Raw genomic sequence first — 23,449 nt, forward strand, 5'->3', positions numbered from 1 at the left:
ATGCAGCCTTAGGTTTCACTGTGCATTAATCCAAGAAAAGCTCAAGAACGGCAAAAGCCTCCAACAGCAGCACTGTGATGTCAGCCCTGCACAGGCTCGTGCCCCATCTCTGCACTCACAGATGCCTCCTGTGAATGGAGCAGTCCCAGCCCCGCCAAGGTCAATGAAACCCTGGCCGTGCCAAGCCACGTTTACAGGATTTGGCTTTCCACCCGACCAACCTCCACGCACTTCGGATTTTCTATTTTGAGCTTTCCAGTAACAGGGGATGTTAATCTGTTATTGTTCATGTCATAAAGCGTTACAGCATGAGATGTCCAAGGCCCACAGCATGGCCAAGTTCGCTGGGAGCTGGACTTCAGAATTTCCTGGTGTTTTGCTGTTTATGCTACGGAGCACTCAACAGAGAGCAAACCATATGTCATTCCCCCAGCTGAACCAGGAATACAAAATCCCTCTCGCTAAGGGCCATACCGATTGCAAAAGATAAACAAATCAGGCTATTCAAAGTCCTCTCAAACCCCATCTGATAAGCAGGAAATACTTATTACCTTTCAGCCATCAAATCAACCTAATATTAATGATTTTCTCCATGACCATCTAAACACATGAAAGTTAACTCAATCAGGTCAGCAAGAGGATATCCAAGACAGATCTCTCTCAAGCCCTCAAAGGCAAGTAACAAACCACTTCGCTTCCATGACTTTGGCAAAATTCCTGTATGCAAATTACAGCAGGATTTGCTAGCTCCCCATGACAGCCACCCTCAGCACAGAGTGAAACACAATGCACTCCTTTTCCCTCCGTTTAACTGCAAAGTCAATCCATCACCAGGATATTGTTACCTTCGTGTTACGGAGCCCAGTCTGGAGCCAGCCAGGAGTGGATGAGCACTGCCTGGGCGTAGTCCCTTCTTTGGGTTCAGGAGCACGTTTGTGCTTCTCCTTGCAATGCATTCGGGCTGTTCCCTTTCCCTCTGCTCTCTTCCCAACCTCCACTCCGCCATGCAGGGGCAGGCAGAAAGCCAAGGGCAGACCACCTCCACCTCCCTGCGCCACAGCGCGCCAAGCTCTCCCTTGGCATGGCCCAAGCAGGAGATGTCAGCCCATCATGGAGAAAACCCCAGAGCTCTCCCTGTTCCTGCACAGATACACTCTGGAACTGAGCCCCTCATTTCTTTGACTTGAGCATTTTCAAGTTACTGCAGTAGGTGAAATTCGTGGAATTTTGCTCTTTGTTTAATGCGCTCTGAAGTGCATGTAGGGATGGAGCTGGAAAGGAGAAGGAAATGCGGTGATGAGCAGGTCAAGCTTGCCCATCCCTTTGGACTTCAGAAATGTTAAACAAGACCCAAAGAGAACACATTTCCAGGGCTTGGAAAAGCGGACATACAGCTCCGTGAGGTGACACAAACTTGGATCCAAAAGCCGCTCTGCAAGCGAAGCCTCCTTTCCTCCAGAGAGCTGCCTTGTGCATTCAGAGAGGCAGATTGCATCTCCTCGGGCAGTGTCAGACCTCTGCTCCCTCTGAAACACACAACCTCTGAGAAATGCAGCCATCACTCAGCCACACTCCCCAGCAGCTCCCGGGACCCCCCAGCTGTCCAAGCCATGCACCACTGCAAAAGCAACGCGTCTGTCGGCCTTGGGATGGCAGACAAAGCGTTAGTGAGCCTGGTATGAAACCAGGAGGGAGGCAGGAGGGAGTGCCAAAAAACTGGAACCTGAGAGCTTGAGGAAATGAATGTTTTATGGCCCATCAGTCAGTATTTGACCATTTTCTAGAGAAAGATGACGCCACCTTCAAGAAAACCATGTTTCTCCTTTTGATGATGGAATGAGCCATAGCCAGAACTGTGAAAATGCACCATTTGTGATATGGTGACATCCTAAACTTGTTGCACCCTGGGAAATGGCTAATCCTGGGGAAGAGCAGGGTTTCAGCCTTGATGAATGACTTTTAGAAGCCCAGCTGGAGGCAGGACGGTGCCTGCAGCCAGCGCAGCCCAGCACCAGAGTGCTGCTGAGGTGCTGCGATGCAGCTCCCAGAGGGGCTCAAACACCCCCAGCCTCTCATCTCCACCTGCACCTGCCTGTTCTCACCCACTCAGAACAGGCCACTGCCAGCAGCCCCCAGGTCACACACATTATTAACGATGTCACCCTGAGCAGCAGCAGCTCAGCCGCCTGCACGAGGCAGCCCTGGTACCCCTGTGCCCCTGAGCTGTGCCCTGGTGCTGCAGCACCAAAGGGGCCAAGACTGAGCTCCCTCCCAGCACCCAAAGGCAGCTCTTTCCCAGTGGGACCCGTTCCTGCTACCTGTGTCGACTGCAGCAAACCAACCCCATGCATCTTGACTGAGGGAGATCTGCAGGATGCCACAGCTTGCCAAGGGCTCTTGACAGTTTGAGTCTCCAGAAATACAATTCAGACATTAACTCTTTTTCTTATTTTTCTGCAGTTGTGACACATCTTTATTATTATTATTATTATTATTAGTTAAGGGCTAGTATTATTTTACCACAGCTAATCATCAGGCAAGGAGCAAGCAGGGTTTTTTCTTTCTTCCTTTCTTTCCTTGTCTTTTTTCTCTTTTTTAATGCTTGTTATACCTCTGCCACATACTTCCTCTCCACACAGAAATATCCCTTCAAAGCTTGATAGTATTGAGCAGCTTTCAACCATGCCCAGCAGAGCCATGTATTCTCTGCATTTGTCTGGCCTTTGTTTCTAGGAATGAAATACCAATGGCTGAACAGTGTGACTTTGTTTCACTCCTTCATTCCAATACTTGTTCTATTTCTATCCCACTGGGTCAAACTCACCTATTGTGAGACCTCACCGATTTCAATTACATCAGGGATTAATTTGTTCCATTGCGTTGAAGCTGTTAATACAATCCTGGCTGGCTCTAGATTAGAAAAGGCACGGTGGGACCTCCCTTGCAGGCAGTGTGTTTAACAGCAGTCTTGATCTTCAGTTTTGTTCAGCGGTGGGGTGGGTTTTTTCTTCCCTTTGTGCCCCTTTGCCCCTCTTTTCACAATCTTCCCCTTCCTTTCTAAATTGCCCTTATCAGAACTGGGTGGTCCTGACTTGCACTGCGCCTGGCCAAGGGTTGCCTCCCGGAGCTGCCGCTCGAGGCTTGCGAGGGAGGTCGGTGCTGGAAGGTCTGACCTGAACCACACAGACGTGACCACTCCAGCTCTGGCACCTCATCTCCCCCAGGACCATTTTGGAGGGTCACTGCAGGCCCCCATGTTCTCAAAGGGATCTGCAGGTGCTCAGTTCTGCAGCTCTGGCCAAGGTCTTGAGGGGGAAATGGAGATGCTGGAACATGGATGAAAATGGACACGCTGAAATGCACATTTATCGAGGGGCTCTGGTTGTCCTGTCCAGGCTTCCCAAACTGGGACACAACACCACAACATAGCTTTGAAATGCTGCCCTGTGGTCTCACAGGACACCTGCGATATCAGCAACCTCAGCAAGCCTGGCTCAAACTTGTGCTTATTCAGGGGATTTTGTCTCAGGAAGAGACACTGGTGCCGGGAGGCTCAGGGCCCACGTGGGTCCAAAGCAGTTCAGCTTTGCTTGAGTGCTACAACTCCTACAAAATCCACTGCTTTTCATTTTAAAAAAATCCAGCCATATCTTAGCAGACTGTCTTTTTAGGAAACAGTGATGATTCCAGAATAATAAGAACAAGAGTTTCAAAAGATAAGTAGGGGGAAAAAGAGAGGATATGAAAATCAAACAACTCATCAAACAGATTTCTCCCTTGCTTACTGAAATTCATTACATTTCCATGGTGATTTCATGAGGACAGCCCAGGCTTCCATGGGGCAGCTCTGTGCAGCCTGGGCTGCAGAAGCTTGCACAGGTGAATGCTGGAGCTCTCAAACTCACCAGACAGACAGAAGCTGGACAGGCTGTGTTCCAGGGCTCCAAATTTTTTCCCCGTGTTCACAGGAATAAGCTGGACTAGCATCACCCACAGTATATTTAGCTGTGCCATTCACCTCAGACCTTGGCAGAGCCATCCAGGGACAGGGTGAAATCTCCCCCTTCCATCTCCCACTGAGGTCTCACCCCTTTGGTGCCAAGTGTTCCCTGAACAGCATTGCCTTGGACCTGCCCAGCGTGGCCCTGGACAGTGTCTGACCGTGGCAGCCCAAGCCTTGGTGCCAGCAGAAACCCTCACACTCCAGAGCACTGAGACCTCCCAGAGCGGGCTCTGCTCTGGACACGGGATCACTGAATGTCCTGAGCTGGGAGGGACCCACAGGTTCATCAATCCAGCTCCTGGCCCTGCACAGACACCCCAGCAACCCCACCCTGTGCACCCCTGGCAGCTCTGGCAGCCTCGGGGCCGTGCCCATTCCCTGGGGAGCCTGGGCAGTGCCCGGCACCCTCTGGGGAAGAACCTTTCCCTGCTCTCCAGCCTGAGCCTGCCCTGACATAACCTACCTTGCAAATCAAACCCTCCCTGACACACACAGCCCATGGAGACAAGACAGGAGTGGCTGAGGATGATGTGTTACCCTCCAAGAGCTTTCACAGTCAATCTACAAAAATCACTTCTTCCTCAAGCCTAAGCTTTCCAAAATATTCCCCTCTATGCTTGCAGAGTGCCGTGGTTTCTCCCAGCTGGTGTTGCTGGGGGAGAGCTGAGCTCCCACTGCCGCCACTTCACCACAGTTATTTCCAACACCATCAATTTCACTGAGGACAAAACAAAACCCCAAACATTTCCCCCCTTCCCACTGTGCCTCCCACAGGGCGCACTCTCTGCTCCAGAGGAAGTTTCCGTATTCATCCATGTCCCCCGCACTCTGCTGACCAGTGGCAATGTCCTTCACAGTTCCCATGGGCCACAACTGACCCTGCATCCCTGAGAGGCTCTGTGCTGCTGCCACCACTCCTCCCCACTCACACCACGACACACGTTTCTCAGAAGTCATTTCATGCCCCTGTCCCTCCTCACAGCATCGGTATTGCTGCAAACAAATCTGCACCAGACTTTGCAGAACAGCCCCAACCACCCCCTGTGAAACCATGGATCGGGGAGCTTGGCATGCTACCACTGCCTCCACTACCTTAACAGAAAACCATTTTCTTTCCTTGATGGAGAAAACACTCCTGCTGAAATAAACTGCCCTGCTATGCAGGAATTAAACCCATTCTGCAATTCAGTCTGTTGCAAGTAGTTCTCTGTTACTGGTTTTGAGCAGTTGAAACAGGGATTCAAGAAACAAAACCCTGAGAGGAAACCATCAAGGCTCATCAGCCCAAAACACATACAGAGCACACAGGGTCCCCAGCACGGCCCGGCACAGCACCTGTGTGGGGCACATCACCCACCCGAGCCGTGGAGGAGGAGGTTCTTTTTGCAGCAGGTCCAGCAGCCACCTTGCCCCTAAACAATTTAAAAGCCTTTTCCCAGCGCAGGTGGCTCTGCACAGGTGGGCACAGGGCTGAGGGGCTGCCCACCCCACCCCACCCCAGGCGCTGCTGGCCAAGCACACGGGCTGTCCCCATGACCCTCTGCTGCTCATCCCATCTGTCCCCATGACCCTCTGCTGCTCACCTGTCTCACCCAGGGCTGGAGGAGCCTGGGCTGGCCACACCAGCGAGGCTGCACTGGGGACCAGGGCAGATCTCCCAGAGGGGCGTTCTGGGACAAAAGCTGCAGCATCTCACTAAAAATCCTTACCAGCAATTTGTTCACCTCTTCAAGTGAGACCTGAGCCCAAATACTGAGAAACTTGCCAGGTTCAAAGCACTCCTGATCTTTTCTCCCCTCCCCTCCACCAGCAGCAGCCCCTCCTCAGGGCAGATGCTCCTGCTTCAAACCCGTTTGGCCACAGCAGCAGGGCAGAGTGGAAACCCCGAGCCCACTCCCCTGAAACTGGTCAGGCATTTCCTAAACCCTGGAAAAAGGCAGAGTTATTCACTACGAGGACTTAAAATGCCAGTTTAAAGTATGAGCCTTCCAGGTTCTAGGTGACATCTCTGCTCTTCTGCTTGATACCAGCCCAGCCGAGACCTCCATGAAAACAGGAGCAAAGGCACAAGACATGGAAAACCCAAGGGATGCTCAGGAAAACCCTGCCATCAGAGGGAGATGGAAGATCATCAAAGACCAACCTCCCCATAAGAGAACAATCATTTGCAGGGGCAGCACCTCAGCTGTGATGCAGTGCTTATCCTGGGAGCTCCTTTCATCCTGGTCCCCTGACATCCTCCAAGGAGCACAGATCCCTGCTCCCACTGCAGAAAAGCAACTCCCTCTAGGGTAAAACACGGCAACTGCCGAGCAGTGCACACCAGCTCAGGGCAGGATTCACAAAGTACCTTTTGGCATTGCATTTGCAAAGAAATCAGAGATGTGGCCAACAACTGTGCCCACAGCAGCTCCCAGGCACTGACCTCTAAGAGCTCTATTCAGCAGAGATGCCCGGGGACCCGGCTGAATTATCCCATGTCACCTTCCTCTATCAAGTGTCCTCTCTGGAAATCTTTTACTGAGCTCCAATCGGTTCCACTCCTGCTCAGTCTGACAAGTTAACACCCAGTGACCCTCTGTGGGAATGGTACCACGGGGAAGGGACCTCCTCAGGAGCCCCTGCTCACTCATGCCATGATTCGGCAGCCTCTGTGCAGTGCTGGAATATGGAATAATGGTTGTGTCCAAGGACAGGGAGGTTAATCCACCTAACAATGACTGGAGGCCAGTCGGGGGATTTACTGAACTTCCAGGAGTCATTCCACTGGGAACATTTGTGCTGCTGGTACCTCACTTCTGCCTGGGTTCATCTGCGCTAGCCTGTCTCCGTTTCTTTCACGCCTGCTTTCTGGACTGGCTGACATTTGCTGTCTGAGACCCAAAATCCCTTCCACAGCTGGAACCCTCCCCTCCTACACTTTTAGTTTGCCTCCTCCATCATTCAGCCAAGCTGCTTCTTCACTCCCACCATCTCCAGCTTACTGCTCTGAAGAGAGACATTTGGAGGTTCAGGGCAAGTACCAAATCCATGGTATGGAAACCGCCCCTGGAAACCGGGAAATTCACAGCAGCCTCCAGGGTTACAGGACCCCTAATATCAGCAGGGAAAAAAAGTCTTGTATCTCTGATCTCACTTTCAGAGCTCCATTCCAACACCCCACAGGGATGCCCAGCTCAGGGACAGGCTCTCTGCTCCCTCCATGCCCCAGTGACACAAAGCCTGTGACAGCCGGGCTGGTGCTGCCCGGCGTGGCTGGACAGGGCAAGGGTCACTGTGGACCTGCCCCTCCCCAGCTGCCAGGCTGATCCCAAGAGTCAAAGCAGGAAAAGAAGTTGTATGTGAAGATCTCTGCAAACTTCAAGCTATGATTCAGAGAGACAGTGACTTCTCCTCGGGTCTAAAAACCCAATAAAATACCATCACTGGCATTCCTGTTTCTCCCTCCAGTTCCCACGTACCAGGGATGCTGGGAATATCAGAGGAGCCCTGGCTTCAGAAACTGTTAGAAGAGTCAGGCACACAACCCTCTTTAAAGAGCAAAGTACACAGCTGTGCCAAACCCCAAAATTCCCAGAAAGGAGACAGAGGTGACATAAAATTCATCTGCCCTGTTCCTGCAGGGGCCGAGGGGTGCCCAGCACTGCTGTGCCCAAGGCAGGCGAAGGTGTGGAAACGACGCTGGAGGCTCCTAAGCAAAGAGAGGGAAGGGAATGCGGACAACAGCACAGCTGGGCCATCACTGCTGCTTCCAGCCTGCCCAGCACGGTGGCAGAGTCCTGCTAGACCTGCTGGCACCATCCCAGAGAGGAGAAAAAGGCTTTGGAGCAGGAGCTGAGGGCTGCCAGTCACACCAACCCGGTACCTGCTAACAAAAGGATCGAGCAGAGGTTTGGCATCCTGATTTCCCTCTGCGGAAACCCCCTGCCACGGAGTCCCCTTCCCAAGGAACCACAGAATGAATCACAGATTGGCCTGGGTTGGAAGGGACCTCAAAGATCACCTCATTCCAACACTCTGCCATGGGCAGGGACACTTCCACTGTCCCAGGCTGCTCCAAGCCCCAACTTGCCTCGGACACTGCCAGGGATCCAGGGGCAACTGCAGTTGCTCTGGGCACCCTGTGCCAGGGCCAGCCCACCCTCACAGGGAAGCACTTTTTCCTAATATCCCATCTAAAGCTACTCTCTGGCAGTGGGACGCCGTTCCCTGTTGTCCTGGCACTACACGACCTTGTACATTGTCTCTCCACCTTTTTTGTCAGCTCCCTCAGTGCTTCACCACTGCCTGCTCCTGCCTGAGGACTGATCAGTTCTGCCGACACAAGTCACCCTCGATGCCAGCCCCAGCCCGTTGCTCCGGGCTGAAGGGCTCCATGAGCGTCTCTGCTCCAAGTCATCAACTCTGCTCCAGGCTGACCCGTGGAGCGCCCACAAAACCCATCAGCACTGAGAGGGAGAGATAGAAAATATGCTGGCTGGGTTGGTCTGTAAAGGCTCTTCCTCCAGCACAGCCGGGACCACCCCACACCTGCCAGCAGTCACGGAACTTCTCCTTCCCCAAAAGCACTTTGAAATACGTTCTCAAGCCCTATTATCTCTCCTGTTCATACCACGCTCCCTCTATTATCGAGAAATCTCAAAATAATTTATAAGCCCGCAAGCTCCTGCACTAGCAGGGCCATAAATCACATTTACAAACCCCATCACCTGCTGTTCCCAGGGCTGCCGGGGCTGGACCAGAAGGCCCCGGGAGCAGCTCCCGAGCCCTCCAGAGCCGGTATGTTCCGAGGAGAAGGCAGCTCTGCTCCGCACCAGCCCGAGGTTTGTTTAAGTATCCAGAGAGGATCCCAGCCAGCGTCCTGCCTCACTGTGTTCTCCCCATCCGACCCCAATACAAGCACACAAAAGAGGGTTGTCTTTGCACAAAATCAAACCAAGGGAGGAGGATGTTTTTGGCTATTTTCCTCAAGGAGAGGGGTTGCCCATCTAATAATCCCTAAATGGGCAGTGGGTTGTTCGGCTTTCATGTGTGCCTCTGAGCCTCCCCTCGCCGTGCCAGGTCACTGGTTTTCTTTTCCACAGAACTGCAAAACCCCTGAATAACAAGGTTTGTGCATGGAAGTGCTGACACAACCCTTAACTACAGCATCCTGAACATGATACCAGAATAAGGACGCTCCCTGTGTGGCCCAGCCTATGGATAAATAAAGCATTTCAGCAGCCAGCGCCGACAGATCATAAACCTCCACGAGCATAAATACCAACAACAACCCAAAAAGATTAGAGGGCTTAGGGGCGAGGCAGGCTGGGATGATTTAGAGTTGGTGTGGAAGGGTCATTATTGCTGAATAGGTGGGGGTGAGTGGGCCACAGAAATCAATAAACCATTCTGCTCCCAGGGAAGGAAGGGGCCACGCTAATTGTGCAAACAGACATTTCCCGTTTGAGGCTGGAGCTCTCCCACTCACCCGGCACAGAGGGATGCAGGGAACCCACTCCAGTTGCTGAGGGACAGGGACCTCACTCCATGACACGTCCCAGGAGCTGTCACTCGGGGCAGAGCTCACCTAAGCCCCTTGCTGAGCACCACCTGCTGCTGGAGGCAGCTTCAAATGATGCAGATGCAGGCAATGTTCAGCTCCATTAACTCCATTTTCTAGGCAGTTAATATACAGCTGGCACAGGTATCTCAGTTGCTTTCAGCATCACCATCAAGTCAGAGCTTTTCCAGTGCCCACTTCTGGCACTGAACAATCACCCAGCAGGTCCTGCCAGCACCAGTTACCCTCAAGCACCAAAGACAACTCTGGCATCCATTTCATCCTGATTAAACAACACCATCCGGAAGCTTCCACACTGGCATCAGAGATGGAGGTGGCCACAAAATGAGCCACAACAGCTCTCCGGATCCTCCAGCGAGGGCAGAGCCACAGCTTTGCAGACGGGTGTGCAGGCACAGAGCTGCTGAGGCACAGAGTTCAAAGGCAGCAAGCAATTCCTCCTTTGGTCCTCCCTGTTCCCAATTTTTCTACTTTTTCCCCCCACTTTCTTTCTAGGGAACACAGTAATGACAAAAAGACACTCGCTTTGGAGAGTGAAGCCTATTTATAATCAGAATAAATCGATACCATACAAATACACAGCTATTTGTACCCAAGGGGCCGAGGGCACCCCAAAGCCCATTTTGGGACACACTGAGGAGGGAACCAGCAGCCAGTGGCAATGCCTGTTATCCCCATGAAGAAACCTGAGCTCACAAGCATGTACAGGTGCAATTGGTGGCAGTTTTTACTCCTGCTGGTCAGAACTGGCTGCTCTGGCAAAGCACAGAGACCTGCTCTGCTCCCCCTGCATGAGCCACTCTCCTCCTCTCTGCCTTTCCAAAGGTATTTAAAGGAAACACTCTCTAGATCAGTTAATAAAATAGCTTGAAGTTTGCCCAGCTCACATCAAGCTTACAGCTTGCAGTTAATGGATTTCAATTTTACTTGGGATTTTAAGAGTTTTTAAAACAAGTAATTTCATCTTCCCTCCAGAAAAAAATTTCTCAATGGCTTCACTGAAAAAATATTCCCAGGAATGGACAATTCTGCTGCTTGTGTACTAAAGACAGCCCGGAAAAAAAAAAATCGGATTACTACTGAGCCTTATCAAAAATATGGCATAAACCATGTGTTGACTTCAATCCAAACCAAACTGTCAATCTGCCTTCAGGATCCGATATAACAAACACGCAAGCCCAGGGCCAGAAAAGGAAAGCCGAGTTTGTTTCCTAATAGAAGATTTGTTCTGATCTCTATTAGCCACACTTCTGCCTGGAAATATTTACACTGCAAATGCCAGGCAAATAGGATTTCTTATCTTTCTGCTTTGTTGAGCGAGGGAAAAGTCTTGTTTGGCATTAATTAATTTAGATTGCAGGTTTCCCATTTTCAGGGAACAATTCTCAACAGTTTTGGAAAATAAATCTGTTTTTGAAATGTTTGAAATAGGGGAAAAAAGAAAATGGTGTTAAAATCACTGAAACTTGGGCTGCTGCATCCCAGCACAGCTCAGGGGCACCAGGGAGAACCCCACACATTTTGCTGCATCCATCACCAGTCAGCAGCAGTGGGAAAAAAGCTGCTGGGGGGTAATTCAGGCCAGACATGGGCAGACACGACCTGAGACCTTGTGTCATGAAGCTGGGGATTCCCCAAGAGCCCTTTCTTTGAGCCACCAGCATCCACACCCACAGCACGGGGATGCTGCAAAGCCCCGTGCCTCGTCAGGACACCCCCAGGTCCCTGCCTGGTCTGGGGACACCCACAGGTGCCACCCACCCGGGCCACCACCCAGCACAGAGCAGCTCTGCCCGCTCAGCCTTGCTGACCTCAGGTCAGACTTTGCACAAATTTCCCTTGGAAGTGAAACCCCACAACCGAACCTGGTGGTGCTCAGCTTCTTGACACACACGGTGATGGTGCACACTGGGGAAATCAGGCTCCCAGAAATGAAAGCTGAGCAAATAAACTCCATTTTCTTGTTTGCTACATTTAAACAGCAATTAAATTCCTATTACCTACTCTTTCAACATAAACAGCACAAAGCAAGCCCTCTGCCTCGCTACCAGACTGCTCCCATTTATTATAGGGCAAGGGGGAATGAGTTTAAAGTAAAAGAAGAGAGATTTAGATTAGATGTTAGGAAGAAATTCTTTCCTCAGAGGTGGTCAGGTACTGGCACAGATTGCCAGAGAATCACTGAATATTCTGAATTGGAAGGTACTCATCAGGATCATCAATCCAGCTCCTGGGCCTGCACAGACACCCCAGCAACCCCACCCTGTGCACCCCTGGCAGCTCTGGCAGCCTCGGGGCCGTGCCCATTCCCTGGGGAGCCTGGGCAGTGCCCGGCACCCTCTGGGGAAGAACCTTTCCCTGCTCTCCAGCCTGAGCCTGCCCTGGCCCAGCTCCAGCCGCTCCCTGGGTGCTGTCCCTGGCCCAGGAGCAGAGCTCGGAGCTGTCCCTGCGCTGCCCTGGGCAGGAGCTGCAGCCCCGGGGAGCTCTGCCCTCAGCTCCTCTGCTGCAGCTGGACCAGCCCAGTGCCCTCAGCCGCTCCTCGGGTGGCCCCTCCAGACCCTTCCCCAGCCCCGGCTCCCTCCTTTGGACGCTCTGGAGCAGCTTTGGATCTCTCTGATGTTGTGGCACCCAAAGTGCCCCAGCACTGGAGGTGAGGCTGCCCCAGCCCAGAGCAGAGCGGGACAATCCCTCCCTGGCCCAGCCTGATGTCCCCAGGACAGGGATGTCCCTCCTGGCTCCAGGGCACTGCTGACTCACATCCAACTGGCCATGGACCAGCACCCCCAAGTCCCTTTCCAGGGGCTGCTCTCCAGCATCTCATTCCCATCTGTACATCCAGGGCTGCCCCATCCCACTTGCAGAATCCAGCACCTGCCCTTCTTAAAACCTCATATTGTTGGTGATTTCCCAGCCTTCTCATTAGTCCAGGTCCCTCTGCAAGGCCCCCTTCTGCCTTCAAGGGAGTCAACAGCTACTCCAAATTTTGTATCATCTGCAAATTTACTTAAGTATCTCTTCAAACTCAGTATCCCTGAATCCAATTTGCAAATAAAGATGTTGAGGAGCACTGGTCCAAAGAATTTGTGGATCCTTCATCCCTGGAAGTGTCCAAGGCCAGGTTGGACAGTGGAAGGTGTGTCCCTGCCCATGGCAGGGGGTGGAACAAGATGGGCTTTAAGGTCCTTCCCAACCCAAACCATTCTGGTTCCGTGATGAGCAGGGCAGACCCTCTGTGCTGGCCAGAGCTGCCCTCACTCCTCCCTTCCAGCCTGAGATGTTCCAGCTTTGAGAACCCCGATGGCAAACACAGAGTCCCTCCCATCCCCACAGCCCGTGGTCAGGCTGGCACGGCCCAACTCCCAACATGGAATTTCACATTTAATTCCAGGGGAAGTTTGTAGCACCACCTGGGACAAAGGTGCCCTGTGCAGGCAGCCCCCAGCGCTGCTCCTGCAGCAGAGCTGCTGGTTTCCCATCGATTGCTGGGGGGCTGTTTGCTGTCCTGATCTCAGCTGGCCAGGACTCTCTCCAATCACAGCAAGGTCGCGACCACGGGGCCAGAAACCTGCACTACATAGATCATAATTTATTGTACAGCTAATCAATACTGCACCACACCGTGCAGTCCTGCAGTGCAGCCTCACACCCAGGGGCTGGGGCTGCTCATATGGGATCGTAACCCTCTGGCCTGGGAGAGGAAGGGGGTCAAAAGCAGCTTCCACGTTAGAGCTGGGGAACACAACTGGAAATGGAGTACACACTCCACTAGCTGCTCATTCCTACATTCCCACAACCCAGTCCAATTCCATCTCTGACTTGAATTCACCCTGGGAAAGGAAATAGGATCATCTGGTCAGGACTGTACCCGACACTCCAAGGGGAGCAGCGATGCAGCCGCACTGTGAGGAATCACCCAGGGTCTGACAGGAAGGAAGTGACCCCAGTCCCTGTGGCCACAGCACTGCCAGCTTCCCAGACCATCCCTCTCCTCAATGATAAAAAGCATCAGAGCAGCAGCAAAATGCCCTTCTATCAAAAATGTCCTTCAGGCCACTTTCTAATTTGTATTCCCAGGGCTTCCCATCCCAGCAGCCATGGCCACAGACACCCAGCACACACTGCACAGTCATTTACCAGGCTCACCACTGCTCCCTGCATTCTTCTGTTAATTCTGGACTTCTGTGCAAGAGTAGCTCAGGGTATTCCAAAAGATACAAAACAAGCTGTCCTTCAAAATGGTGCCAAAGATAGTATTCTAGCAGGAAAAAAAGGGATTTGAAATACATAGCAGGAGAAAAAGGAACTGGGAGGACTAAGGAGTGCTGGGAATACCTTGTAGGAAGAGCAATCTGTTATTAATTGCTGCATCCTGGTATTTCTATCCACACAATATGCACTTCTCTGGGACCTTCACCAATGTTTAGCATCCATCCATTTGGATTTTAAAAGATGAACAGAGGCACCACAGGGCACACTGGGCCCCTCGCCACCCTGCTTCCCCTCAGTGCCATCCCATGGTTGTTTCCAGATCCAGCCCCTCAGTCTGGCCACCACTGGGGCTCTGCCTCGGGCACATCCCAGCACCCCCAGCCTGCCCCTCTTCCAGCTCCATGTGGGTGAGCCCACGGGCTGGACTCTGCCTCATCTCCCACCATCACACAGCAGTGAGCAGGATGGACCATTCCCCACTGCCCACCTCTTATCACAGAACCATTTAGGTTGGAAAAATCCTTTAAGACCACCAATCCACCTGTTCACCCAGCACTGCCAGGCCCCTGGCTAAACCGTGTGCCCAGGTGCCACATCCACACTTCCAGGGACAGCGACTCCACACTTTCAGTGCTTGACAACGCTTTTGTTGAAGAAATTTTTCCTAATATCCCATCTAAACCTTCCCTGATGCAACTTGAGGCCTTTTACCCCAATGCCACAGCCTCAGATCTTCCCCTCTCCTCCCACAGCCTCCAAAGCAACGTTGACCTCAGCCAGCATCAGCAGCAAACTCAAACATCAGCACCAGCCCAGCTCCAGCCCTCAGCCAGAGAAGCACCAGCCCATGTGCAGGGGGAACATCAGGCACTGTCCTTGCACCCTGAGCTCCGGAGGGTGAAGGCATTCCGGCTCTCCCGGCTGCAGCAGAACCAATAACTCCACGCAAAGGCAAAGACAGACAGTGAGCAGGGGGTGAGCAGAGCCTGGCAAGGGCGGAGGATGCGCTGTCACTACGTGGACGACACTGCCATGTGGCTCAGCCTGAAATGCAGCTGTTTGTGTGGGCAGAGCAGGCAGGGAGCTGAAGCAGTGCCCAGGGAAGGCAGCCCCACAGGGAAGCACCAGGGCACAGACCCACAGCCCAGCCCCTGGAGGGGGAAGATTGGCACGTCGGCTCCCACCCACTGCAGCCCCTGGGGCTGTGAGGAGGTTGCACAAAGGGAAACACACAGACCATGACAGGCTAAGCCTCCTCCTTCCTCTCTGTTCCCCTTTCTTTCTCTTCATGCTATGGCGAGGCTGCTGAATGGCAATAGGAAAATACTTTGGCAGAGCCAGACAGTCTTTTATATTTTGGGGTTTTTTTTTCTAGCTTTCCCTCCAGCTGCTTTGCCGGATGCCTAATCCTCCATGGACATCTGGAGAGGTACCAGGACACAGAGGCGACATACCAGGTAGGCAGCACATTGCACAGCTCTGCATAATTTCTGCTTGCACCTGCTGTTATGGCACAGCAAGTGATCAAAACACAAAAACCCAGGGAAGGAAAGAAAAGAAATCATGTCTGGACCTGTCTGGGCAACAGATATTCAGGTGGAAGCCTGCTGGTCTCAGCAGCAGAGCATCTCACAGACAGGAGGGCATTTAGGGGCCTCCCTGGGCCCAAGGCTTCCAACTCCCCCAGCATGACCTACCCCAGGCTTCCCAGGGCCAGAGCAGCTCACAGACCCCAGGCAGAGACCCTGGCAGCAGGTATCCCCATCCCTGCCCAGGCACCACCAGCAGCCATTCCTCTTTTCCCTTTTTAAATCATGTTCCATGAACACATTTTTCACCTGCAGTTATCACAACTGATATCTAAAGTATCCCTATCTGTGGGAAAACAAAGCAAAAGCAGCTCTGCAAGGGAGGAGCGAGTACAACAAGAGTCCTAAGGAAAGGAAGAGATACATAAAAATACTCCCAAGGATCTGTGAAGTAGCTTTATAGATCCAAAATAATGATTTTCGGTCCCAGGGAAGTCTCTCTTGAGCTCAGCCTCCCACAGCAGAAGGAGATACCCACCGGCCCGGCCGAGCAGCTCGGCGCTATCAGCTTACAGCAAAAGCAAATACTCGGTGTGGCTGCCCGAGCCCCCAGTGCTGCTCATCCTCCCTGAGCCTCCTGCAGCCCTCAGCATCACTCCCACCACCAGCTGAATCAGCACATCCCAAACACCCCCGCAGAGCTCGGGCAGTGCCACCCTTCGCCCATTCTGCTCTTTTCTCTCCCACCTTGGTACGCTACAGCCAAGCTGCTCTACAAGCAGAAACCAGTTTCGAGTTTGAGCAGGAATTCCTCCTGTGAATCCCACACTGCTCCAAACCCCACACCACTCAGAATCCCACACTGCTCCGAACCCTGCTGAACCTCGCACCACTTCAAACCCCACACTGCTCTGAACCGTGCACCACTCGCCTCCATCCAGCCTTGTACATGTCAGGTGCAAAATGGAAAGCAAAGCAGAAATACAATTACAACCCCACCATGCTGCATCCAGTTAAAATCTGAATCTCATGGCTCCTTTCTAAGCACTCTCCTCAACAATGCCCACGTCCATCTCTGTTCCTCTGAAGCACCTGGCACATGTCTGGAGCTTTGGAAAAGCAAACTGCACTCATGCAGGGGTGCAGGGCAAAGCCTCCAAGCAGCTCTGCTCTGCTGCTTGCCACGGCACACCCAGAAAGCCAAGCCCCCAAACGCTGAAGCAGCTCACGTTTGTGCCAGCCCCACTGGGGTGAGAATCTGGAAACAGCTTTGCAAATCTTCCTGCTGAACATCTTTGGGGGGACTTTGTAGCAGAGAACCTGTCCCAGCACTCTGAAGGGCTGGGGACCTTCAGCGAGAAGCAAAGGCAGGGTGTGCCCAGGGCAGGCAGCCGACAGCGGCTGGTGGGGCACAGGCTGCACGTTCCCATCTGTGCAGGAGCAAGACCCACACCTACTCTCACCCCAAGCTAAGCTGAGTCTCGCTTCTCCCACAGGAGAGCCCCAGCACGCATCAGCCCAAGCACCAGCCCACTGCCGCTCAGCTCTCAGCGTCCCTGCTCCAACGTCTCCTCTTCCTCCACAAGCCCGAGATCTCCAAAGTTCAGGAGGCAGAAGCAGGATACACAGGGCAGCTTCAGCACACACCACTTCATAGTCTGGTGAAATGAGTCAGCAGCAGGGAATAAAAATCCCTTGTGGCAAGCCACATGGTTGTTTCCTGGAGAGCAAGGGCATTTGAAACTGGAACAAACGATTTCATATGCAACAGGACCCTGCCCCCGCAGGTTGCAGGCCAGCAGAGCCACACCATCAGGAGCTGCATCCACCACCAGGAGTCCAGCAGCAGCGCGGAGCCAGAGCCAGGGACCATCCCATCAGCTCCAGCCCATGATGGGGCCATGCACTTCAGCATCGCTGAGCTCCTCTGCTCATTAAATCAGGCTTTGCTCACGCCGGTCCTCTGGTCTTCTCACTGCCTAATAATCACTCAGGTCCATTCTGAAAAACCAACAGAGAGCTGCCCAGCCTTTCACAGACCACATCTGCGATATTCCGTCCTTCTTAGCATGACTTCTCCACCCTCGTGGAGCAGGAGGCAGGGGCTGGCACAGGGATGCTGTGCCAAGGACGCGGTGTTCCCAGTCCAGGCTGAGCAGAGAGGGCAGGCAGGGGATCACCCAGCCTGGGGGGCTCTGGGCCCCATCGAGTCTTGGCATGCAGGGCTTGACCACGAGGAGGGAGCAGCACAGCCCATGGAGGTACTACCTGCCCCATCCCACAGCAATGTAGGGGTGGCCAGAGCTCTGTCCCTGGCAGCACACGCACCCTTGGCCGTCACCTCCAGGCAGACATTGTGCCACCCAAGGAGGACAAAGGCAGGTGGGTGCCCTTCTGCGGGGAGGGTAGACATGAGAATAACCTTGCTCGTGACGTGCAGTCCTGCACCCTGCCTTCGGTGCTGTCACCAGGAGGGCAAAGGCTGGGCAGGCAGGGACCTGTGGCTCTACAACTGCTGCACACCCACAGAAAGTGTGGCCAGGCGAGCTGGGCAGGCTGTGACCAGGACCACCTTTGGCTTCTCCACAGTGGTATCCCCAGAGCCACTCGGTGGCACTCAGCACTCGTCCTGCTTGTCCCAGGGAGGACAGCTGTGGAGCAGCAGACAGGGAGAGGGGAGGAAGCTGCTCAGCAGGCTCACGCCTCCGACATGTGCTGCGTGTGGCTTCGCCAGACCGCAGGATCTGGCTCACTGAACGTGTGGAAGCAACACTTCTCCGTGTCTCACTTTACAAAGCCCCAAACAATAACTGTCTGTCGCTGCACAGGAGCTTAGGAGAAACATAAGTTGCTATTGGCATGGTGCACAGCAGCCTTCCTCTTACACAACACCAGCAGATGTGAAAATAGCCCAGTGCTGCCTTGTGCGTTCCTCTGACCTCCTGTTTGCTTCTGGATCAGATTCCAAAGCTGGATCTTAACCTACAAGAGCCATAAAAGCAAAGGATTTGGCCCTATCAGGGACCTCTTCATAATCTAAGACAGATGCACTCCATGTAGGAGATCACGGCGAGGTTTATCAGGGCAGGGGAGAGGCTGAGGCAGGACCACCCTCTGCTCCACAGCACAGCCAGGGCAGCCCACGCCGGCATCGCCCCATGCTCTGCCTGGCCATCACTCGAGGTGGCTCAGGGACAGAAGGGCTGGAAGCTCTTGCAAACCAGGATAGCACTCAAAACCTCACATCCTACTGCTCAACCTACACTGAAGCTGCCTCCAGCCCCCATCTGCCCTGGCAAAGGGGGCCCTCTGAGATCCCATGTCCCTGAACCTGTTATCCTCAGAGTCACTGGTGCTGCCAGAGCCAGCACACCATGGGGCAATCCCCTCCAACTGTGCAAGGTGCTTCTGGGGTTTCTCACCTGCTTGAAGAGAAGAGATTGACTCCAAAGCCAACCCCAAAACCACTCTGGGATATACAGAACAAAAAAGCACATAGAAGAGAAACTGCTCCTGGAAGTGTGAAAAGGTAGGAGAATAAACTGAAGGATGCCAAAGACACATGATAGCGGGAGAGTTCAGTAACCACCAGCGAAAGGGCATCCCTAAGAACAACCTGCATAAATAAATTAATGTCTCCAGGGTCCACGAGGGTATCCAGTGTCCCTGCTCTGGAACTGCAGCAACCCCAAGCATCAGAAGGACTTCTAAGATGCAAGAGAAGAAAACAAGGCAGGGCCATTGCTGTTGCAGGGGAAGGGACTGGTGGATTACCTGTCCTCCAGGCAGCCCTGTGAGGTCCAGGGCTGCTCCCAGGGCTGTGCTGCACCCACGCCCCAGCAGTGCTCCCCTCTGCCCCGCCACGTGCTGGTCCCTGTGCTCCTTGGTGGAAATGTCACACGATGGCCAAGCCCTGGGGGAGTCTGACTCATCCAGGGGTCCAAATCCTGCTCCTGGCAACTCCCGACCCTCCAACCTCCCTGTGGCCAGGGCTGGGGAACACCACCCCAGTGCTGCCAACAACCTGCCCACAGGAGATGCTACAGCTGCCAGGTCACCCACCAGCGGCTGCGGGGTGCCTTGGGGTACCAAGCTGAGAAAGCTTTTAGCCAGAGCTGAGCCCCCGACCACGGAACTGCAGCAGCTCACACATCAACTCACCACAGCCCTCGTACATGGGGAGCTACCAAAACACTCAGAACATACCCAAACCACTGTGTTTTGTCTCAGAATCCCTCCAGCCCCACACATGCTGGAGGGATTTCCACCTCTGCACACAGAGCCACAGGGTACCAGGCAGCAGCAGAGGAGAGTAATTCTAAGACCAGCACATGGGACAGGCCACAGATCACGGCTTGAACGCAGGGCAAAAGGCAGCCTTAGAATATAATCCACTTCAGGAGCTCTTAAATCTCCCCAGTACAACACAGAGCCCTTTAAGCAAAACTAAACAACTTCCTTTAGACTAAATAAATATTAAACCTAAGTGATGCATTAATTTACTTCAGTTCACCAAAGGCTAACTCCTACCCAAACTGATCATTATAAAAGAAATCCTATAATCCCTCACTCCCATTCAGGCTCAAAACATGTAATCCCATGAATAAATCCAGAAAGAAAGTGTAACAAAATGGGCAATAAAAACTTACAGCATTCACATCTTTTCATCTACCATTAATACTGTAAACACTCACTCGAAGGCCCTCGAGTATGACTAATCTAATGTTTTGGCTCCCAACGCTAATCGCCGGCGCAGCTCCGCTCTCCGTGTGACACCCAGCGAGCTCCGCCGCCCCTCCAGCCGCAGCCAGGACACCTCCGCAGAGCCCAGCGCAGCCATCCCACCTCACGTCCCCCAGAATGCTGCAAAATCAGCACGAAAGGGAGCAAGTATGGTTCTAATAGCACCAGAGCACTGAGCTTTCTTCTTTTTTTCCTTTTTTTTTTTTTTATTATTTTATTGCTTTGGAAGCCTGCGAGCTCCAACTGTATAAATGCCAATAACTTTGTTTTAAGGCTGCTGAAGTAAGAGATCAGATTTTAGCAAGTGCTTTCCAGGCAGCCAGCCAAACTTTTTCTGATTCACTAAAAGCACCGAAGGGAGGGGGAGAGGAAGGGGGCTGGAGGGCTGATTAACTTCAGTTACCGCACAAGCGCAAAAAAAGTCTCCCCGCTGCAAAGGGTGCCGGCGCTGCGAGCCCCGCGCAGCCTGGTATTCCTCGGGCTGAAAAAAACACGCACCAGAGAAACAGAGCAAACACCTTCCAACCGCAGGGTATTTTACAGCTGTGGATCCTCTCCTGCTGGGGAGGCTGCTCCACCAGGGGAGGCTCTGCTGGTGCTGGGTTCGAGCTGCAGTTTTTGGAGGGGATGAGGCAAAACAGTGATCGGGGATTTTTTGGATGGGTGGGAGAGCAGGGGATAGGGCTGGTTTGGGTTTTAGCTTGGCCAGAGGGATGGAGCCCCCTCCAAGGCCGTGCTCATCCAGGACCATCTCTTGCTGCCCTTGGGGATCCGGAGAGGGTGAGCAGGTGCAATCCCGGCCAAAGCACAGCTTGGCGCCAGGGGGTGGCACAAGTGTCCCCCAGCCCTGGCGGGAGGGTGGCTGGAGCCACTGGAGAAGTGGCACCTGCTGTACCCGGCCCCGCAGGTGGGTCTGCTCCGGGATGCCCAGCTAAAATCCCTGTGGCAGTGGGGTGCGTGGCCACGGGGGCAGCTGCCTTCCCCATCCCCGGGCACCTGGGCTGCAGAGCCTCGCTCAGGGTGTTCCTCCAACGGCTTCATTCCTGCCGAGGCAGGATCAAAGGCTGGAGCTGACTTGGACGGCGTTCTACTGAATAATGGGGAGGGAACACGCAGCCTCCTTCTCCTGGCTAGGGAAACTTGTGTTTTTCAAAGCATCAGTTTTTGGGAGTGAGTTCTCGAAGAGGGGAAGAGAAAAAAAAATCCAAAAAAACCCAACCAACCACAAAAAAAAAAAAAAAAAAAAAAAAAAAAGGGGGAAAAAAAAGAACGGGAAAAAGGGCGAGCAGGAGAGCGCCTGCTCTTCCAAGGCAAGTGCATCAATCAACATTGTGCAAGGAGAGTCCAGCACTCCCTCTCACATCATTAGCCAGGCTAATGCACTCCAGAGGATCCCGCTACGGCAGGCTACCGGCGCACCGGCTGCACCCCAGCCCGCACCGGCGGTCAAGCACAACGGGGCACGGAACGGGAGCTGAACACAAGGGGAAGCCCCGGTCCGGGGCAAGTGACACTCCAGCATCTGGTGCGGGGCTCGGTTTAATACAGCCATAAAAACTAGAGGGAAACAAGTGAAAGCCCCAGCCAAACCTGCCTGGCACTCGAGGTCAGCACGCCGCCTTTGTTTCTATTTTACAACCAAAAGCGAGAGAGGACAGAAAGGACACGTACCTGTACCTGAAAGCACAGCAGCAGGAAATGTAAACATCTGGAGAGGAGAAAAAAAAAAGCAACAAAAGATCAAATGATGCGGTAAAATGGTTGAAGTTGATTTTTTTTTTTTTTTTTGCTTTGTTTTTGTTTGCAATTTTTTAAAGGGTGCAGAGCGATGCTCTGCTTATAGAAAGGCTCAGGTCCCCATTACCACCTGGCTGCAAGGAAAATGCAACCGAGCCTCCAGAATGAAAGTTTTAAAAAAAAATTAAAAATATTTTTTAAAAATGAAAAAAAAAAAAAATTTAGAAATATGCCATAATCCTTACAGGCAAGTGCAGGCTGAGAGCAGTGAATACATCGCTGGGCGAGGAGGGGGTTGGCCGGCGGCTGGTCGCTAGCGGAGCGCAGTCCCCCGCCGCCGCGCTGACATGGGAGCGATCCGGCCGGCGAGCTCCGATCCGCGCCGCGCTGCTCCGCGCCGCTCCGCGCCGCTGGGAAGTTGTGGTACCGCCCGCTCTGCCTCCGCCGAGTGACTCGTCAGGCATCAGCTCTCCTCTCCCCCTGTCTCTCCTCCTCCTCCTCCTCTCCCTCTCTCCGCCTTTGGGGGGATGAAGGTGCTTATTGTCAGTAACTTCCGATCATCAGCAAGTGCCCCCCCGCGTCCCCCCGGGCCGGGCCAGCCCCGCCGGGCGGATGGAGCCTCTCGGCCGCCGCCGCGCCCCGCGCCGGGCTCCGCTCCGCGCCCCGCGCCGCGCTGCGCGCTCCGGGCGGGCGGCATAGCGATGCGCGGGGCGCGGAGCGGGGGCGGGACCCGCCCGGGCGGCCCCGGGGCTGGCACCGCCTGCGCGGAGGGGGCACCGCCCGGCCGCGGGCAGCGCCGGCCGGGGAAGCGTTTTTGACAAAATAAGTGAGGGAGGGGGTCGGGCTCCCCCGGGCCCTCCCGGGCCGACAGAGCGGGCGGCGCCGCTCGGAAGCCCCGGCACGGCGGCCGCTGCCCGCGGGGCCCCGCGCCGTTCCGCCGACACGCGTGGCCGCGGGGCCGGCGCGCCCTTACCTCCGCCAGGGCAGGAGCGCGTCCCGTGCCCGCCGAGCCCCGGGCGGGCGGCAGCGGGGCCCGGCAGCCCCGGCGCGGCCCCTCGCGGGCCGGGACAGCCGCGGCCGCCCGATCCATGGGCCCGGCACCGCCGCCGCGGCGGGACGCGGAGCGCGGGGTCAGAGCGCCGGGCCGCCGCGCTGCCTTCGCCGCTCCGCACGGCTCGCCTGCCCTCCAGCGGCCGCTCCGCCGCCCCGCAGCCCGGGGAGAGCCCAGGGGCTTCCTCCGCCTCAGGTCTGGGGAGTTTTTTGGTTTCTTTTGGGGTTTGTTTTAGGTTAAGAAAAAAATTTCACACGCTGATAGCGTGTGGTGACTCTTTCCTCTTGTCTGAAAGCTCGTTTGTAGCAGACAAGATGCCAGGAACCGTTAACCTCCACGCATAGCCAAACTCTCCAAAGAGCACCCAACGTCAGTTAACACCTTATTAAGTGAGAACATAACCATGGCTCAGAACTCTGAGCTTTCCGAATTCTCCACTCGAATAACAGCGTGCATCAGTGCAGCGTGTCGGGCCCAGCTGCTCCCACTTCTGCAGGGACCCAGGTACTTGCTCCCCCAGCACTCTCGGCCACAAATCAAGCAGCATCTTTAGTCCCTGGAGCTCATCACTGGGGACCCTTCAGGCATCAAGTCACAGGGTTTTTCAGCCCACA

The 23,449-nt window shown here is 54.0% G+C and overlaps 1 protein-coding gene across 1 annotated transcript in view; it reads right to left on the reverse strand.

Moving 5' to 3' along the window:
• The window catches only part of FGF18 (fibroblast growth factor 18), a 67,816-nt gene extending 45,481 nt beyond the window's left edge, over window positions 1–22,335 (reverse strand). Inside the window, exons 1-2 of the mRNA XM_048320308.1 lie at window positions 22,030–22,335; window positions 21,719–21,755 (exon numbers count right to left, since the gene is read on the reverse strand). Of these exons, the coding sequence (XP_048176265.1) occupies window positions 21,719–21,755; window positions 22,030–22,061 (69 nt within the window). The 5' untranslated portion in view covers window positions 22,062–22,335. The remainder of the gene's footprint in view (window positions 1–21,718; window positions 21,756–22,029) is intronic.
• Between the last annotated feature and the right edge of the window lie 1,114 nt (window positions 22,336–23,449).

This window comes from Corvus hawaiiensis, chromosome 15 (genome assembly GCF_020740725.1).
Source record: "Corvus hawaiiensis isolate bCorHaw1 chromosome 15, bCorHaw1.pri.cur, whole genome shotgun sequence".
In the NCBI taxonomy this organism is placed as follows: Eukaryota; Metazoa; Chordata; class Aves; order Passeriformes; family Corvidae; genus Corvus; species Corvus hawaiiensis.